This window comes from Aspergillus piperis (assembly GCF_003184755.1).
Source record: "Aspergillus piperis CBS 112811 unplaced genomic scaffold BO85scaffold_4, whole genome shotgun sequence".
NCBI lineage: Eukaryota > Fungi > Ascomycota > Eurotiomycetes > Eurotiales > Aspergillaceae > Aspergillus > Aspergillus piperis.
In genome coordinates this window covers 419,690-436,114 of record NW_020291594.1, presented here as the reverse complement: position 1 = coordinate 436,114, position 16,425 = coordinate 419,690, and the positions used below count along the sequence as shown (strand labels likewise).

Genomic DNA, 16,425 nt, shown 5'->3' with positions numbered 1-16,425 from the left:
TCCCACAGTGCCTGGAATCGGAGAGGAACAAGTGAGCATGCTATAAGAAAGAAGAGCACTGCAGAGAATCTAAACGCAATATGGGATAAGACGCAAACAGTTCAGTCGGGAACTTTTATGAGCGGCAAGGTCAATTTTGTGGGACTCTTAAGTGTATGGGGTAAGCTTCACGAAGATAGAAGGTGGAGAGATGATATGATCCTACTATTGTATACCTCAGGCCTCCACTTTCCCAACGCCAACCCCAAGCCTTCTTGTGTCCACTCCAACCATCAACAACCATCACTTCAGTCGCATTGGTTCACCAAGAACACCGCTGATAGGGGCTAATGTGATGGCCGCAACAGCTTACGATGAAAGTGGAACAGTACTCCGGGGTGGCCATCTTGTCGCTTCCATTGTGAGTATGCAGTATCAGAGATTAGAAGCAATCTGCACCCTGGAAGAAATCTAGATTGACGGATGAAATGCAGTACGCTGATTCCAGGCAACAGGAATTAGTTCCCGATCACGAGCCACAGTGTTGAAGCTGTTAGAGAGGCGTGTTAGGCAGAGAAATAAGAGGTCGATGGTAAGATTCCATTTCCTTCAGACCCTTGGTCATAATTTGGTCTTCCACGATCCTAATCAATTCTCTCCACTGATTCAAACACAGAGAGTCAATATTGACTATCCAACTGGAAGAGTGCTTATCCGTACGCATACCACTGACATCATCCCGAGGGTTCCTAGCCGACCCGCATTTGCGATCTTAGTACTGAAGAAGTATCCGCGGCAAGCCGATCGATCAATAGGCTTTATAAATTCTTATCGCAGAGATACCCCTCCTAACCTCTGCTAACCTCTCAATAATACTCCATATAGGCACCAGGTTCTGTACACATCTCTCGCTTCGATGCTATAACACCGGGAGGGAAAGACCATCAGGACACTATGCCCTCGTTTACCCTCGCCAGCCAAACTCCTCATCTGATAATACAGCCTTCCGACGCTGCTCTCTCCCCACCTGAGAGCTACCTGTTCGTTCAGGATGGTCTTATAATTAGTTGTGGAATTCTCTACGCCTTCTGTTACATATTTTGCATGATTCGCACGTACAGTGACCGGACATACCCGTCTGCGTCAGCTAAGGGGATCCAATTCATGAGCCTGACACTTGCCTACGAACTCTTCTACGCGGTGGTGACCACAACCACCACCTTTGAGCTCCTTGCATTCCTGGCTTGGTTTCTACTTGATGTAGGATTTGTCGCAGTGGCAATCTGGCGAGCACACGAAAAGCGCGACCGGGCGTGGTTAGTACGGAGAATAGTAGGCTTCGTCCTGGCAGGCATGGGCGTACTGAAAGGGTTGACGATGCTGTGGCCCGATGAAAGGGAGCAGGTCACAGCATACTGGACGGGAATTCTGCTACAGATGCCGATCGGCTGGATCTGTTTGGCGACGCTGTGGAAGGAGTGGAATACGAAAGGTCATTCGTTGGAAATCTGGTATGCGGTTCGCAATTGCCTGCTTGCGTTTTACACCGCTATGAGAGATGCTGACGGGGATACTAGGCTCATGCGATACTTGGGCTGCTATACAGCCTACGGGGTTTTCTTCTGGAGGTATTGGAATGTGCCACAAAACTGGGAATATGTGGCGTCGGTGTGGAGTACAGGGATTATCTTGTGGACACTGCTGCCTGAAACGGTCTATCCGTTTGTATACGTTTGGGTGCATCGCACATCCAAAGTGAAAGGCGAGTAGACATACATGACTGGGTTCTAGACATATTTGATTAGATAGCGGTAGAGGTTGAGGAGAGGATATACAGATAACACTGAGGGATAACTATACGAATCAACCAACTTTTCGGTGCAAAATCCAGGAAATTCACTGCGATGAGTTAGACGCTCGTAGTGATGAGAAAACAACCAGGCGCTTATCCCACAAGTCGGTGGCGGTGTTGCAAAGAAAGTCAAGAAACTCCAGCAGATGCGCCCGTGCACCAACCGACTATGAGGACGTTGCTGTCATGTGGATCGCGTCTCCACTGCGGGCGCCCGTCACCGATGCCTGAATTTCTAGCATGATCTCCCTCGAACTCCTCTGTTTCATACTAACTCACATCCTCTCCATGCAGCAACCTGCGCAATTGACTTTGCTCCAACCACTGGACTCGCAATGCTCTTCATGCAGCTACGACACCGAGTAACCATGGCGCCGAGACATTGGGCGGCCCGGCGAAGACGAGGCTTGGTTGTCGTAAGGCACAATTCGACAGTGTCTGTGAGAGAAAATGGGCGAATCGGGTTCCTAAATCTGACGAGGCTACTAGAAGCCCATTATAGATCATAAACTTCTCTCAGGGCCCTCAGAATAGCATCACAATGGGTTGATCGCCAGTCCAGCACAGCACTCCGATGTGTTTCTGTTTCCCCGATTGCGGTCTGGGTTCTTGCCAGCTCATACCCACTTCAACCCGGAACACCGCCATCCCAATCAGATGCACACAACTTTCGTGCATTCCCAAACACGTTATGAAGACAACCTTGCATCTACATATGCAACTGACGTGGTTTCTGGGCGCTAGTCCAGGCGGCTCTGAGTTGGCTTCGAGAGACTTCAGAGATCCACTCACCCGCCCTTCCCTTCATCCCTTTCTTAAAGACAATCAATCCGTGCCGCAGCAGCACAAACATTCCTCAGTTCTCATACCTTCCCACCTCAACCAGCTTATCGACTCATTTCATCAGCCATTGGGCTAATTGATGGACACAATGGGCCAGAAGAACTACAAGCGGCTGTACTACAACCTCCTGCGCTCTCAGGAAAACGACGCACAAGTTCAGGAGATCCCGATAACAGAATACCCTCAGCCGGAGATAAGGTCAATCAAATCATTGCGCATTGCTCCCTGGTGTATCTACTGACTTTGGGGCTTATCCAGCTGCTACACGACACCGATTGCCACCGTTGTCATCGGTCAAACCCACTTCAAGATAGCTGAATACCACCTGCGCCCTTATTCAAGCTTATCACACAACTCATCGGAACTCCATATCAGCGACATCAACGAAGATATTGGACATACGTTCATTCACTTTCTCAGCACCGGCTGCTATGAAACACTCAAGCCCACCGATCTTGGCCCGGAGAATTGCCCTTGGGCTCGCGAATTCGAGCGCAGCGTTTATGCCTATCATGCTGCGAGGCGCTACAGCATCTTCGGACTCGAGGAACACGCTAAACGGTATATGCTGACTTTCAGCGAAGAAGTGTCAACGCGACAACTTCTGAAGACTGTTAGCAAGGTGTACTCGGAACTTCCAGGCCACGATTCATGGTTTGAGAGTTTCATCCGGGACAAGCTCGCTGCTGCTTTCGAAAAGGATGAATTCAGCTTCAGGTACCGAGTCGTGCGCGACGGCCTGGGCTCTGATGATGATTTCAACCGATTTTTGATGTACACGACTTTGGAGATCTACGCGGATAAACTGACTTCGCTGCGGGAAACCGCACCGAACGGACACCACCAGACCAACGGCCATGCAGAAATCCCTTCTGAGGAGAAAGGTCCTGCTGAAGAAAAGCAGTCGACCACCGAATCTCCGGATGATAAGGATGAGAGCTCGCCGCGGTATTCCAATGAGCCGCTTTCCGCAGATGACACGCCAACTGTCGTAAATGCTGTGAACTCACGGCCCCAATCGCCGATCCCACCTTCAACGGCTTTCTTAGCCTCTCCGGCCCAGAATGGATACAATTGGGCGTCATCTTGCAGTGATTCTCCCCCTAGGGAGTTTCCGGCATTTGCTCCTTCGCCCCCTTTGATTAGGCGAGAGACTGTAGACTGGGCAGATCCGGATCCAGAGCCAGAGCGAGAACCAAGCTTTCGGCCAGAGACGGAGCCGCCAACTACAGATCAAAAGCCAGATCAGGAGCTTGAGTCAGAGCAAACGCCAAAGCCAGAGCCCGAGCAGAAGCCAGAGCTGGAGATAGAGCAAAGACCCGAGTCGGTGCTGGAACAAGAGCCAGAGCCCGTACCTGAGCCAAAGCCCGAGCAAAAGCCCGAGGCGCAGCCGCAGACACAGCCACCATTGCAACCCCTCCCTCCACCGGACCTCAAACGAAAGACAGAACCCGAGCCCGTGATCAAAACGGAGCCAGAGTTAAAGTCAGTACCACTCCCGAAGCCGGCGCCTGGAAATCAGGCAGCACCGGCAGAGCAGCCCGCTCAGCCTAAAAAAAAGAACAAGCCCAACTCACACAGAAGGAAGAAGAAGAACGCCCAAATGCATGCAGCGGCTGCTCAGCAAGCTGGGCCACAAGCCAACGGGTCGGCCGCGAAGCCATAATTCTGATGGTAAAGATGCTAAGAAGCGGCCTGAGGCTTTGCCGTTATTCACCAAGCCTAAATCCCACGCTCTTTTGGAATATTCTCAAGTCACCCATCGGTCACATATCCTCGGCTTATAAGGATATAATGGATATTATCCACTCGTTCGCTACCTTTCTTTTGTTGATGTATTATACACTCTTTGTTATCTATGATGGAATCGCTCGCTCGTGAGCCAAGATTCTGTCTATGAACCGTGTTTTAGAGGGAGGGCAACAGGAGATCTTCTACCTGGGCCTCCATCTCGCACATACCGAATTACATCACACAGAACAGTTCCATTGTAAAATTTGGAACATTTGCCATACTCCATCGTTTCTTCTTTCTCATAAATAAAGATGACCTCAATAGGACACTGTAGAACAATGAGCGTGTAGCTGGAATGATAACTTATCCGAGCGATCGACACTACATCGGCTATCATTCCTGGGGAACAACTACAGATATCAAGTGCCCTATAGTCTCTATAGAAGTATTTAGGCAGACCATTCCGCTATGCGATGTTCCCAGCATCAGGAAGGTGAGGGACAACAAGTCCATCGGGTAAGGCTGACACGGGTGTCGTTGCCTTAGGCTTGGGATCAGAACGATGGAGACGATCCCCTCGGAATGACATCACATCTTCGATTCCCGCATTCACCACATCATTATTCTTCACATACATTTCAGACGTTCTAGAATGGTTTACCCCAGGCACACCTGCTTTTGCAATATGAAGCACAGTTTATGGTAGGCTGGGTGAGCTCCGTGCCGAGATCCAGGATTGTCATTCTGGCGTCATGGGCGTCGCAGTAACCACCGCCATGAGAATTGCTCGCTACCATCATATTCACGTCATGGACTCAGACCACCATCTTCTTATCAGGTCCACCAGTATGCGAATATTCCTGCATCGTCAGATCCCTAGATAAATATGTCAACTCCTCTGCAATTGACCCATTTTTTGGTGCACATAGCTCCCTCCCGACTTCTCTCACGGCAAATCCCATATCAGATCCGCCAAATCCACCGCAGGAATTTCTCCAGCCTGAATCCAACCACTAATATGAAAATCGCTATCACCGGTGCCCGCGGCACCGTAGGACGCGCTGTTGTCAAAGAAGCCTCTCAGGCCGGCCATTCCACAGTCCAGGTTGACCGAACCGATACCGAGTACGATGGAACGCCCAATTCCGAGATGAAGACCGCCGACACGGCCAATGACTACGAAGCCACACTGGAAGCCTTCAAAGGCTGTGACGCCGTCATTCATCTTGCCGCCATACCAGACCCCGTTGGGAAGGACGACCAACTGGTTCATAACAACAATGTTACATCGGCATTCAATGGCTTCTACGCCGCTGCGCAACTGGGAATTAAACGATTCTGCTACGCGTCGTCAGTGAATGCGATCGGTCTCGAATATGCCACGCAACCGCTCAGATTTGAATACTTCCCCGTTGACGAAGAAGCGCCACCCAATCCGACAGATTCTTACGCACTGGCCAAGCAAGAAGCTGAGACCCAAGCGAGGACATTTGCTCGATGGTTCCCCGGAATGAAAATCGCGTGTATGCGTATCCATGCCGTGGCATCCCGCGAGGAGGCACAGAAAGGACACAAGGAGAATTGGGAGGACTCAGCTGTCAAAAGCCTGTGGGGATGGGTGAGCCCGGATGCGACTGCGAGAGCCTGCTTATTGTCTGTGGAGAAGGCTGAGAAACTTAATGGGTGCGAGATATTCAATGTTGTTGCTCCGACAACGACACAGGACACGCCGTCGATTGAGCTTGCGAAGAAGTATTATCCCGATACCGAGATTCGGCGCGAGCTCAAAGGAAATCAGTCTTTCTTCACGGCTGAAAAGGCAAATAGGATACTTGGTTGGGTCCATGAGGAGTGACTGGTCGGTAGAGCATGTCGGCTATAGAAACATTTTCTGCCGAGGTCGAAGCGAATGAACCAAATCAGTCTGTAATACCAACAAATAGCAATGCTCACATTTTTAAGTTAGGACGTACGTGCTATTCTCGCTACTTTAATGGAACTTGATTCTTCCCACTACTCATGGTCGAATGGGGAATTAGAACTGCTTATCTTCCCGATCTCGCCAACTGGCAGGCTCATCACGCAACTGCACCCCTCCGGATGACGCCATTTTCACCAATGCACCATCTCCCGCTTCGCTTAGAAGCATTGATCAACTGCAATATGAATGTAAACTGCGTCGCAAGAAAATTACTCTGCAAACTCGAGATTATCATGGTATATCATTATTGCTATCGTTATTGCATGGCTCTTGCACGTTCAGAGGTCCATCCGACACACTCCCGATGAAGCAATTGAAGCCCTAGATCACGACTTGAAAACACGGCTAACTAGCCAAGAAATGGCTCTCGATCTAACCATGCATAAAGGGCCCTCGCTTAGAGTGGTTAGTATCTGATCACACGCGGTATGGAGTGCAGAACATGAGTGGCCTGCCATGAGGAAGTCCTTGCATTGATGCTCCGTTATCTCTCGTCGCGAGATATCTTGGAAATGGCGTGCCTTTGAGTTGGTGGCTGCGAGCTCGCAGCTTGTATCCTTTAAAGCTTCCGATCGCGGCCTAAGACGAGGAAAAACTTGGGAGAATGCAGATTTCTGTCTACTACTGGCAACATGGCATCTCGAAAGGATGTCAGTCAAGAGACTGCCAATCACTTCGATCAGCGGCACTACTCAGACTCTTCGCAAGACCTTCCCTCTCCAAAGGACAAAGCCCAGGTTCATACACGCCCGTATGAAGATGCGACAGATGCGACCCTTGATAATAATCCCTTCGCAGACCCTGAGGTTGCGGAGCGCTATGCTCTCATTTATGAGAAAGCGCAGTATGAGTGTCGACATGTCTTTGACCCTACGCTTACGTGGACAGCGGAGGAAGAGAAAGCGCTCGTCCGGAAATTGGACTGGAGGGTGTGTCTATGGGCTGTAGGTCAAGGTGATTCTGCTTTGCTTGAAAGTATGCTCACTACAGAGGATAGTGTGTGATGTTCTTCGGTCTTCAGGTTGACCGAGGAAACCTTGTACAAGCTGTGTCGGACAATTTGCTGGATGATCTTGGTCTCTCCACGAATGGTGAGCGCATCGCTTCTTCGGATTACTAGGTCTCTGACGTGTGCAGACTACAATACTGGAAACACCATCTTCCTTGTCGCCTTCCTTTTGGCCGAGCTGCCCTCACAATTGGTGTCCAAGCAAATTGGCCCCGATCGCTGGATTCCCATGCAGATGACCATCTGGTCAATTGTTGCTGCTGCACAGGCTGCTTTAAGCGGGAAGAAATCCTTTTATGCAACGAGAGCACTGTTGGGGATACTCGAGGTAATTGGGACGAATTGAAGTTATGGTATTCTATTCTGATTTCTATAGGGTGGCTTCATTCCCGACATCGTCCTCTGGTTATCCTACTTTTACACAAGCCGAGAGCTTCCAACCCGCCTGAGGTAATTTTTGTCTTCGCTATCTCAGCCCATTACTGACAATCATAGTATTTTTTGGACTGCGCTATCTTTAACTACTATTATTACTTCGTTTCTCGCATTCGGCATCCTCCACATGCGCGGTGTACAGGGCATGGCTGGCTGGAGGTACGTGCCATGTTTTCCTACCCCTTACAGGTCTAACAGAGTCTACAGGTGGCTATTCCTAATCGAAGGTCTCATCACTCTTCTTATTGGTCTAAGCTCCTTCTTTCGCATGCCTGCCTCTGCTGTCGACACCAAGAAATGGTTCCGCCCGAAGGGCTGGTTTACAGACCGTGAAGTCAGCATCGTGGTCAACCGGGTTCTGCGCGATGACCCCTCTAAGGGTACGTTTGCGTTACCATTGCTTTGAACCTTTGACAATCATTCTCACATTCCTTAGGAGACATGCACAACCGGCAAGCCATAACTCCGCGTCGTCTTTGGAACTCCCTCCGAGACTATGACATCTGGCCGATCTACCTCCTTGGCCTAATAGTTTATATCCCGCAGACACCGATGACGTCCTACATAACCCTAATCCTCAAGGGTGTGGGATTTGGCACTGTAAGCCTGATGACTTCTACAGATCTAGTGTAGCATGCTAACATGAAACAGTTCACTACGAACCTTCTTACCATCCCCTACAGCGTCGGCCACATCATCTGTCTACTATTGCTCACCCGTCTCAGCGACTGGCTTAAAGAGCGCTCCTTGGTGTCAATGATCCAATCCATATGGACATTACCCTGTGTTATTGCCCTCCGCTTTTGGCCTGGTACAATGACCAACGCATGGGGAACTTATGCCACCGTGACCGTGCTACTCTGCTATCCGTACTGCCACGCTATCCTGGTGGGATGGTGCTCGAAGAACTCTAACAACGTGGGAACACGGACAATTTCAGCCGCACTCTATAACAGTGAGCTAATCTCTTCCATCTTACTATACTACAAAGAGTGCTTGCTAATGAACTTTTGACAACAGTGTGCGTGCAACTCGGCGCCATCATCGGCAACAACATCTACCGTGCGGACGATAAGCCCAAATACCATCGCGGAAATTCTACTCTCATAGGGATTAATATCCTGGCTATATTGCTCTTTATTGGCACGAAGATATACTATATTTATAGAAACAAGCACAGGGAGCGCGTGTGGAACGCAATGACCGAAGAGGTAAGTGTTATTTTATTCTCTGGGAATTAGCAGAATGATTAGCTAACTTACCCACATAGGAACGGCAGGATTATCTGCAGAATACGACGGACACAGGAAGTAAGAGGTTGGATTTCCGCTTTGCGCACTAGCATTTTCTGTATAGCCATCACTTGCAGTGACGAAGAACACCTCAGCCAGACGTTACAACAGGGTTAATAGTGATTAGTAGACAAATGAACTGACGTGCCTTCGTGTCCTTATTCAATCAATATAAAAGCCTGAGTCGTAGAGAAAAATTATCAAACATCCCAACCGAAACTCTGTACTACCATCATATTTCCAGTGTATCCTTCTATGATGCTGTGATGTACAACCCCATGTTGTGGACTTTAGATAAAAAAAAATCTGGTATTGTAGGTTATAGTACCCAATTTTGACGTGTTCCACAACTTGGATCGGTAGCTCAGTGGTAGAGCGTAGGATTGCAGATCCCGAGGTCACGCGTTCGAACCGCGTTCGGTCCTTTTTTGCTTTGTTTGACTCCATTCATCGGCTGAAGTATGAGTTAATGCTTTTATTGATCTTTGACTGTTCTTTTTTTTTTTTGTTCTATGCCTCTATGGATATAGGAAATCTTGATTTCATCTCTTGGTTGCCTTCTAATAGCAAGAAGTCAAGCATTGTACAACTTCGATTCTGACCTTGGTTTCAACAGATTCATCACTGTAACATGTGCTCATAGTAATCTCCCACATGTCACAAGAACTCTTTTGCCTAGCAGTGAGTAGTGCTTCACCCCCAAAGAGGACAAGTAAAAGAAGAAAGGAAAATGGAGTTCTAGGCTATAAACAGAAAGTGGTCTAAAGATATTACTGAGAACCCTTACATGTGGATTCGGGGAACTGAGACTGGATTCAAGGCTGCAGCCTGAAGCCTTCAACCTCCACTTCAAGGCAATTCCGACCTAGATCTTCATTCGTACTCGTTCCAATATCTTATGGGGAGAAGTGCGAGAGTCTCTGGACCCTTGAACCCCGGACTTTGTGTTGCCCCACTTGTTTCCGATCGCTCGTTCTCGTATATTTGTTACCTGATTAGGCTAACTGAACGAACGGAAGGTATGTAGTATTGTAGTTATGCTCCGCAGCCTGATCATAGGGCTGGAGGACTACTATATAAACCCTCATGCGACCTCTATCAAATTCCCTAACAAGTACTGCCATCGGCTCAAGAACAGGGTATATATCATATCATGTATTGTGGTACCAGCCTTTTCGCAACGCTTATTCTAGCAGTCAGCGGCATAACCAGCGCCCTAGACTGCAAATGTGTGAGTTTTCAGACAACCTCAAACTACCTCCCAGTTTTACTTTACAGTGGTTTACTGACTGGTACTCTGACATTCGTTACCCCTGCAGTCCCCTTCCGACCCGTGCTGGCCATCTGCAGATGAATGGACCTCTCTCAACCAAACCGTATCCGGAAGACTTATCCGAACGGTGCCAGCAGCGTCCGTCTGCTATCCTAACGAGCCCAACTATAACCCAGCTGCTTGTACATCCGTCTTGGGCAACTGGACTACATCGAGATTTCATTCCTCAGACCCAGTCAGCGTCGATGACCCAATCTGGTCCAACAACAGCTGCAATCCAATCTATCCTGATGGAACTAGCATCACGGGAAATGTGCATGCGGAGCGGGAAGGCTGCAGCATTGGTAATTACCCAGTCTATGTGATCAATGCCACCAATGCCAGTCATATCCAGGCTGGGTTTCATTTTGCGAAGGAGTGGAACCTGCGATTGAATATCAAGAATACGGGCCATGGTTCTGAACGCAGTATTAATCATGGGAGTTTGTCGTGAGTTGATCTAATTTGATTTCTAATACTTGCTACAGTCTTTGCTAATAGATGGTAAAGCATTTGGACTCATCACTTGAAGAAGATTGAGTTTCGCAAGCACTTCCAGCCTCACCAATACAGTAAGGTCGGGTCGTCCGCACAGACTGCGAATCTGACGACGATGGCTGCTACTCTTGGGGCTGGTGTGCAGGACGGGGAACTTTTTGCTGCACTTGCTCAACACAATGCTACGGCTGTCGGCGGAACAAACATGGTAAGCAAGAGAATCCCTCGCAGGATTGAGACAGGGCCCCTGACAGAAAATCTAGGACGTCGGAGTCGTGGGCTGGGCGACCGGTGGTGGGCATGGCCTGGCCACAGGCACATACGGCATGGGCGCAGACAACATCATCGAAGCGGAGATAGTCACCCCAGCGGGCGAGCTTGTCACCGCAAATGCTTTTCAGCACGAGGACCTCTTCTGGGCTATTCGCGGAGGAGGTGGTGGCACCTACGGTGTGATTGTCTCGGTCACTGTCAAGGCGTATCCCATGCCTCTGGTAACCATGATCAACCTTTCCCTTACCGCTAAAAACACTACTAGCGAGCATGAATGGTATCGACTCGTTGCGAAGGCCCACGGCTACCTTGCTGAGCTTCAGAACAATGGTGTCCATGGATACTACACCATGAGCAGCTCCCCGCAGCTAAACATGAACGGTGCTCTGCTATTGTACAATGCGAAGAACGGCACTGCTGAGAGGCTCCTCCGCCCTTTTCAGAACTTTTTGAAGACCCAAGAGGCCATTGCGACTAGCATGGTTGCGCCAATGATGACGCTGCCCTTTTATGATGTCGTGCAGATGATGCCTGTCGTTGAATCTGTCGGCAAGACGCAAGGTGTGCGGGCATCACGGTTCATCCCACGCCGGGCTGTCATGGAAGATGTTGAACTCTTGGCAGATACATTTGAGGTCATCATGTCTCGCAACAATTCTGTCAACGTGAGTAGCTCTCATTTTCGCCTTGCCTGTACCCCTAAAGATCTCCTAACGTTAAACACACGACGCAGGGCGTATCCGCTCCTTCAATCTCCGGCACCATGACCGGCAGTGCCACCCCAGTCGACAACGCTCTGAACACGGCTTGGAGAGATTCAGTCGTACACCTAATTGTCCAACAGAGCTGGAACGAATCCCTCCCGTCAGCCTTGGCCGAACAGACCATCTACAATATGACGTACGGCAGGGGGTATGCGCTTCGGCAGCTGGCCCCTGATACTGGATGCTACTTTAACGAGGTAAGCACAGTATTTATGGATTTACAGACAATGTTCAAGGTTCTGTTGGAAAACAAGGCTAACATAATTCTCGTTATTGTAGGCCAACCCATTTGAGCCAGAGTGGCAGACTTCGTTGTTCGGATCTCATTATCCTCGACTCCTTGAGATTAAGAGCACATATGATCCTGAGGGCTTACTTTGGTGTCGCCATTGTGTTGGGAGTGAAGCGTGGGAGGAGCAAGTGGATGGGAGGTTGTGTCGGGCTTTTTAGGGTGTATATGGAATGATGGCAGTGTACTGATGGCGTAGGATTAGATGTAGTATAAATATATAAAGAGACTTTAACTGATTATAATCCAACATTGAAAAGTCACAGTCACTCCTTGGCATTTGAACTATAACAACCTGTATCCTCAATGCTTGATTTCAAGCATAGTTCATTATAGTGTGAAGTCTAAAAAAAAGTCGTTGTCAAATCATTGGATATCCTAGATGTGGATGAAACCGATCCGAAGGCTATAAGACATGGAGAGTGATATATTATTATAGTTGCCATATCATCAACGATTAGTCAGTGTGGCCGAGTGGTTAAGGCGATAGACTAGAAATCTATTGGGTTCGCCCGCACAGGTTCGAGTCCTGTCGCTGACGTTTCTTTTTTCTTTTTTTTCTTCTCCCCCCGCATTCATAAACGACATTGAAACATCTGTATTTCGCGGATAATCATTCTTTCGAATCCATTGTATGGGTGAACGTTTTTCTTAATTATTATTTCACAGTGATATTGGTGAGTTGAGTGATTCCAATTGGTAGCATAAAGCACAGATACTGGTACGCAGTCACTCAATGAACATATATCCTGTGCGCCAACAATCATGAAGAGGATGTAGTACAATTATTTAATGCAAGTGCTTTTATTTTAATTAAGGTTATATCTCCACTACCACGCCTTACAATGCGCTCCACCATGCTAATCGCTATTACGCCTATACCTATTGAGTGAAATTTGAACCGATTAGTTGTGTTGGTGATCCCGCAGTTGCTGTAGCTCATCTCAACCAATAAACCAGGTGTACCATTCATTACTCCTCGAAAATATAAAACAGCAGTTCAAGCAGCAGACATGGACCTAGTCCATTATCAATAACAAACAATGATACAAACTACTCTACGAGGGCCCGACGAAATTAACCTAGCCTCCGCCGCCGCCTTTTCAAAACGAGAGGCCAGACATCCAATCAACCGCTCCGATGGCGTCAACAACGAGCTCTCTCTCGCAACCCTTTAGCGCAGGAACACCACGCGTCGTCCTTGATCCCCCCTCACTATACACTCAATTGACCAATAACTGAAGCCAACAACACATAGGATACCCGTGTATACCCCCCGCTACTAGTACAAAGTAGTTGTGCCAATTGCCCCTCATCGTCCCATCCAGATAATCAATACCCGGACCGACAATGCCAACCACCTTCTAGACACTTATAATACCACAACCCCCATCCGCCTCATGAACAATCAAATACACCCAACCCAGAATTAAAAATGACAATCAGAATTCTTCATCCCCAAACTCCCACGACCCTCTCTCCACCACCCACCATGCCACCCTCATCCCGCCCCAACATCCTCTTCATAATGGCCGACGACCACGCCTCCAAAGCCATCAGCGCCTACAACACCAACATTAACCACACCCCCAACATTGACCGACTCTATCACGACGGCATGAAATTCAACCACTGCTACGTGACCAACTCCATCTGCACCCCCAGCCGCGCCACCATCCTTACAGGCACCCACAACCACGTGAACGGGGTCATGACCCTGGACAGCAAGATTAACAAACACCTGCCTAATGTCGCCAAGCACCTACGCACCGGCGGCTACCAGACCGCCATGATCGGCAAATGGCATCTAGGCGAGGGGGAGGACCATGAACCCACGGGCTTTGACTACTGGAGCGTGGTGCCGGGACAAGGGAGGTATTTTGATCCGGAGTTTATTGAGATTGGTGGAGAGAAGGTAGTTGAGCCGGGGTATGCGACGGATATTATTACGGATAAGTGTTTGGGGTGGTTGAAGAATAGAAGCAGTGGGGTTGGGGAGAAGAAGCCGTTCTTCCTCATGTGTCATCATAAGGCACCACATCGGTCATGGGAGTGTCATCCTGCTCATCGGGGACTGTATCAAGAGGATGTGGTGATGCCGGATACGTTTGATGATGATTACAAGAACCGGGCGAAGGCCGCGGAGGTAGCTAAGATGCGGATTGAGAGTGACATCACGTACTTCGATTTGGGGCTGGTGCAGCCTGAGGGAGGCGCAGAGGTTGGGGAGCTGTTTGGGAGTCGGTCCACCGATAGGAAGATTCCGAATGTGTCTGATGCGGATATCGAGGGGTTTCGGTTGATTGATAAGGATACGGCGGAGGTGTTTACGTTCAAGAGTAATGAGGAGCTGCGGCGGTTCAAGTATCAGCGGTATTTGAAGCGGTATTTGCGGACGATTCATTCAATTGATGAGAATGTGGGGAGGTTGTTGGATTACCTGGATGAGGAGGGGTTGGCGGAGAATACGGTGGTTATTTATACCTCCGATCAGGGGTTCTTCCTGGGTGAGCATGGCTGGTTCGATAAGCGGTTCATGTATGAGGAGTCGTTCCAGATGCCGTTTCTGATAAGGTACCCTAAGCTTATCAAGCCGGGATCGGTCTGCGATGATATTATCTCTAATGTGGACTTCGCGGCGACTTGGTTAGATCTTGCTGGGCTGCGGATTCCCTCATACATGCAGGGTGTGTCGTTTGCTCCGCTGCTTAAGGGGGAGACGCCGACGGATTGGAAGCAGGTTGCGTACCATCGGTATTGGATGCATCGGGATCCTATTCATAATGCGTATGCTCATTACGGGGTCCGCAACCAGCGGTATAAGCTGATTTATTGGTATGCGGAGGATTTTGACTTGCCGGGAACGCAGGAGGGTGGGCAGCCGAAGGAGTGGGAGTTGTTTGATTGTGAGAAGGATCCTCTTGAGCTTTTCAATGTGTATCATGACGCCAAGTATGCGGATGTGGTGGTTGAGTTGACGAGGCTGTTGGATGAGACGATGCTGGAGATTGGGGATACCCCGGTGCATTGAGGGATGTGTATAGTACGTATAGTTAGGGGGGTTTAGACAATAGTCAGGTAGAGTAAGAGGCGCCTTTAGATTGTGTATGGAGTGAGTAGGAAGTGAGAAATAGAGAGTATAGAGTGACTTCATGATTAAGCCATGTATAATCCTATAAGTCTAACTGTATAACTAAAGGATAATGACAACATGATTCCATATTGAAGAGGTGCATCAAAACAATGACTTCACTCTATCACAACGCCCTCGAGGATTCGAAGCCGTGGCGTTGGAATGAAAAGACTGACTGAGCTGAGTTAGTGAGAAGTCGAATGCTGCTGCTTCAGTCTTCTCTTTACACACATTGTTGTACTGATTAGCGTGTAATCCAATCTCCATATGCGTCGTTGGCCCCGTCAGAGATGTTCGTGGTTGCCTTCTCTTTCTGAGGTGTACACTACACTGTAAGCTAAAACTGTCATCGTACATTTCCAACCAACCATACTGGTATCAATGTGAGATCAATACGGCTTTGCACCTTCATGTCACACCCCTGATTGTTAAAAGTAGGATATGTCGCTCAAATGCCACTCTTGAAAATTTTGGGAGAAGATACCGTTAAGCTAAAGTGCATTTTTCGTTTGTCCGTATAAGGGGCCCCAGGATCATACCATCCACAGCTCCCCAGGCCAGTCCCACCATAGCCAAGTCTTTTACAGGCTTGGCAGGAGCGAGTACGCGCCAGCTAACTCTTGGTATTGTATAGCTAACAACCTGAATGTTTCACCGCCAAATATTCTGTGATGATGTTGACTCTTTACTCAGGGACGTTGTCTCGCATGCAGACGTCCAAGAGCTTCTCGCTTCGCCGGCAATATAGGCAAATCACTAAAGGAGAAATACATTGTCGAGATCGTATATGAATTGATCTCTACTTCGACTGTACCCTAGACCAATTTCTGATCTCATGTTTTGAGATACGAAAAATACGAGAAAACATGCATATTGCCCGCCTCAGACGGCGCTGCATCGGACAACCCTAAGTCCGAGACTGAGTAGTGCCTCTATAGCCGACGATAGTGGACGGGGCATGTTACACACCCCCTAGAAACCCCCGGAAGCAGATGGCTTGCGAATCCCGTTCTGCCAAGAAAGACAGATAA

General features: G+C 48.8%; 6 protein-coding genes and 2 non-coding genes across 8 annotated transcripts; all 8 read left to right on the top strand.

The window, feature by feature from the left end:
- Positions 1 to 612: 612 nt before the first annotated feature.
- BO85DRAFT_391652 (uncharacterized protein) lies at positions 613 to 1,840 on the top strand. Its single transcript, XM_025656817.1, has 2 exons — positions 613 to 1,490; positions 1,557 to 1,840. The coding sequence occupies exons 1-2, from the start codon at positions 934 to 936 to the stop codon at positions 1,747 to 1,749; spliced, it is 750 nt and encodes a 249-aa protein (XP_025518119.1). The 5' UTR covers positions 613 to 933; the 3' UTR covers positions 1,750 to 1,840.
- A 922-nt stretch (positions 1,841 to 2,762) lies between these two features.
- On the top strand, positions 2,763 to 4,340 carry BO85DRAFT_435877 (uncharacterized protein; the record flags this gene model as incomplete). Its single annotated transcript, XM_025658552.1, has 2 exons — positions 2,763 to 2,872; positions 2,933 to 4,340. The coding sequence occupies 2 exons, from the start codon at positions 2,763 to 2,765 to the stop codon at positions 4,338 to 4,340; spliced, it is 1,518 nt and encodes a 505-aa protein (XP_025518118.1).
- Positions 4,341 to 5,160: 820 nt separating this feature from the next.
- On the top strand, positions 5,161 to 6,375 carry BO85DRAFT_475660 (NAD-dependent epimerase/dehydratase family protein; the record flags this gene model as incomplete). The annotated part of the gene is made up of 2 exons (XM_025662739.1): positions 5,161 to 5,254; positions 5,338 to 6,375. The coding sequence occupies 2 exons, from the start codon at positions 5,161 to 5,163 to the stop codon at positions 6,261 to 6,263; spliced, it is 1,020 nt and encodes a 339-aa protein (XP_025518117.1). The 3' UTR covers positions 6,264 to 6,375.
- A 646-nt stretch (positions 6,376 to 7,021) lies between these two features.
- BO85DRAFT_466777 (allantoate permease) lies at positions 7,022 to 9,175 on the top strand (the record flags this gene model as incomplete). Its single annotated transcript, XM_025662148.1, has 10 exons — positions 7,022 to 7,318; positions 7,387 to 7,480; positions 7,527 to 7,726; positions 7,775 to 7,848; positions 7,894 to 7,992; positions 8,041 to 8,213; positions 8,270 to 8,433; positions 8,485 to 8,788; positions 8,854 to 9,044; positions 9,104 to 9,175. 10 exons carry the CDS (start codon positions 7,022 to 7,024, stop codon positions 9,173 to 9,175), a joined length of 1,668 nt encoding a protein of 555 aa, XP_025518116.1.
- Positions 9,176 to 9,478: 303 nt separating this feature from the next.
- On the top strand, positions 9,479 to 9,550 carry BO85DRAFT_t86. The gene has a single exon. It is a non-coding gene; the product is annotated as a tRNA-Cys (tRNA).
- A 728-nt stretch (positions 9,551 to 10,278) lies between these two features.
- Positions 10,279 to 12,460, top strand: BO85DRAFT_508912 (FAD binding domain protein; the record flags this gene model as incomplete). The annotated part of the gene is made up of 7 exons (XM_025664484.1): positions 10,279 to 10,356; positions 10,445 to 10,887; positions 10,948 to 11,143; positions 11,199 to 11,873; positions 11,942 to 12,169; positions 12,252 to 12,352; positions 12,445 to 12,460. 7 exons carry the CDS (start codon positions 10,279 to 10,281, stop codon positions 12,458 to 12,460), a joined length of 1,737 nt encoding a protein of 578 aa, XP_025518115.1.
- A 261-nt stretch (positions 12,461 to 12,721) lies between these two features.
- BO85DRAFT_t87 lies at positions 12,722 to 12,802 on the top strand. The gene has a single exon. It is a non-coding gene; the product is annotated as a tRNA-Ser (tRNA).
- A 981-nt stretch (positions 12,803 to 13,783) lies between these two features.
- BO85DRAFT_446751 (sulfatase family protein) lies at positions 13,784 to 15,406 on the top strand. The gene has a single exon (XM_025659571.1). It carries the CDS (start codon positions 13,790 to 13,792, stop codon positions 15,290 to 15,292), a length of 1,503 nt encoding a protein of 500 aa, XP_025518114.1. The 5' UTR covers positions 13,784 to 13,789; the 3' UTR covers positions 15,293 to 15,406.
- Positions 15,407 to 16,425: the final 1,019 nt, after the last annotated feature.